At 30.0% G+C, this 2,220-nt stretch overlaps 1 protein-coding gene across 1 annotated transcript; it reads right to left on the minus strand.

Moving 5' to 3' along the window:
• Nucleotides 1-211: 211 nt before the first annotated feature.
• Nucleotides 212-694, minus strand: LOC107177503 (VQ motif-containing protein 8, chloroplastic-like). The gene has a single exon (XM_015531362.1). The coding sequence runs from the start codon at nt 692-694 to the stop codon at nt 212-214; it is 483 nt and encodes a 160-aa protein (XP_015386848.1).
• Nucleotides 695-2,220: the final 1,526 nt, after the last annotated feature.

Consider the following 2,220-nt stretch of genomic DNA (forward strand, 5'->3'; position numbering starts at 1 on the left):
AATCAGCAAAGAAACGGGTACATAATAAGACATCGAATTTGAAATTCATTATTAATACAAGTGCATGCAACTTGCAGCCAGCTTGCTTGCTAGCAAACTTCCGCCCTAATTTTCTTTCTTTACAAATATTTCATACTCTAGCTAGCTTATTGCCAAGATGCATTCTGGAAAACACACAAGTGATGCAGCTCAATATTCAATGATCTCCCAATTAAAAGTCATCCCAGTTGGAACAAATATCTATACATAAGCTAGAAAAAGCAGCCAAACCCGACGGTGATGATGAAGACACACACTCATGAGCTTGACGTATAAAATGATGATCATCGTGACCATGTCCAAAATTGACTTCATCACTGACAACAGCAGCTTGAATATTCTCCGAACACTCAATATTTGACGATAAAGATGATGATGATGATGTTGCTGCTTGATTTCCAGTAAGTCTTTGAACTAGCCCCATGAATTCTTCAGGCCTTACGTGAATAATCTTGGGGGAAACCAAATAAATAACCACAGGAGAACGTTTTTGATGAATTGCCGGCTTCTTTATAATCTTTGAAGAATCGGAGCATTTGCCTATCTTCAAAGCGGCTGGCCTTGGACCCTGTAACTTTTTTCGCTTCACCGCCGGAAATTTCAACATCCGACTATCGTCATCTTCACTAGTAGTAGTGAAAGAAATCATCGACATCTTCTCTTTAATGTACGTATTGCAAGAAGTATAAAGTTAATACGATCTCGGTATGTGAGTTGAAATATGCATAAATCGCAGATGAATTTATACATGTAGTGAGGTTGAGGAGCCAGTCCAAAAGAAAAATGACAAGAACTCGGTCTTAGTTTGAATAGGTCAATTTGTAGTAGAATATTTCTGTTTATGCTGCAGGTATATTTTTGCCGGCCCTTTTGTCAAGAAGTTTCTAACTAATAATTTTTCAATCTTGACTTGAACAAGCAAAATTCAAAAGCGAGAGGGTACTGTGTGACGAAGTCTTCTATATATCCATCAGTCAAGTCAAATATATAGTTCATTTTCAAAAATAATGTCCACCCTTTTTGTATTTTATGTAAGCCTTTGCTTCTTCTTTTTCAATTTAGCAAAGACGAGATAAAAGATTTCAAAACACTGAAAATTAATTTGAAAGCTTGAATTCTTCGATACACAGAACCTGATTAATTATTAATTAGTTCGTCAATTAGGTTATCTATGCGACGACAATCAAGCTTTCTTTTTGACCTGCAACATTTTCGTCTGTCAAATAGAAGCCACATAATACACAAAAAAGACCAGGTTTAGAGATAATTTGCTTTTGAAAGAAAAAAAGTGATCAATGCCACTCATAATTTTTTCCCCCCGTTTTCTTTGATGTGCGTTTACCTTCTAAGATCCTGGCGTGGGGTCCGCTAACTTTTTTAGTAACATCTGTTATTAGTTGTATTCAGTTTCTTTTAATCTTGCAACGTAATTAAGTTATCTCAAATCATTCCAATGCATGATAACGTACATATCCAAACTTGTAACACAATTAAGTGCCCATCTCAAGAGAATAATAACCGCTTATATAACTCAATTAGACATTAGAATGACAGTACAGATTTAAAAGCAAAATAATATTATCGCTTATTTTCTAGTTACAATTTAAATATACCTAGCTAGTCTTTTGGAGTTTAGCCGAATGATTTTTAAGTAGTTTTATTTAAATAAGGGAAATTATTATTGCACTACTTTTCTTTTACTTTATGTTCATCTAACCATCATAAAATTCTAACATGTTCTTTATACCACCTATCTTTTAATATTTGTATCAATTAGCCACTTTTACACTAACACCGTTAAATAATTTAAACGAAATAATAATTTTACCCCTAAATAAATTAAAAGATTATTTTATCTTATAAAAAATTTAAAAATAAAAAATTATAATTATAAAAATACCCCTACATTTAATAAAGAAATAAATCCAAAATTAGAATTTTTATTTTTAATAAAAAATATTTTAATAAAAAATTATAATTATAAAAATAATTACAAAATTTTGGGATTTAATAAAAAATCCCTAAATTATTAAAATTTTTGGATTTATTTTTTAATAAATAAATTCAGTTATTTCAATGAAATTTTGTAAAATTATAAATTTTTAATAAATAAATTCAGTTATTTTTTATTCAAATTTTGCAAAATTATAAATTTTTAATAAAAATAATTATTAAAATTTT

The sequence above is a fragment of the Citrus sinensis genome, chromosome 6 (genome assembly GCF_022201045.2).
Source record: "Citrus sinensis cultivar Valencia sweet orange chromosome 6, DVS_A1.0, whole genome shotgun sequence".
In the NCBI taxonomy this organism is placed as follows: Eukaryota; Viridiplantae; Streptophyta; class Magnoliopsida; order Sapindales; family Rutaceae; genus Citrus; species Citrus sinensis.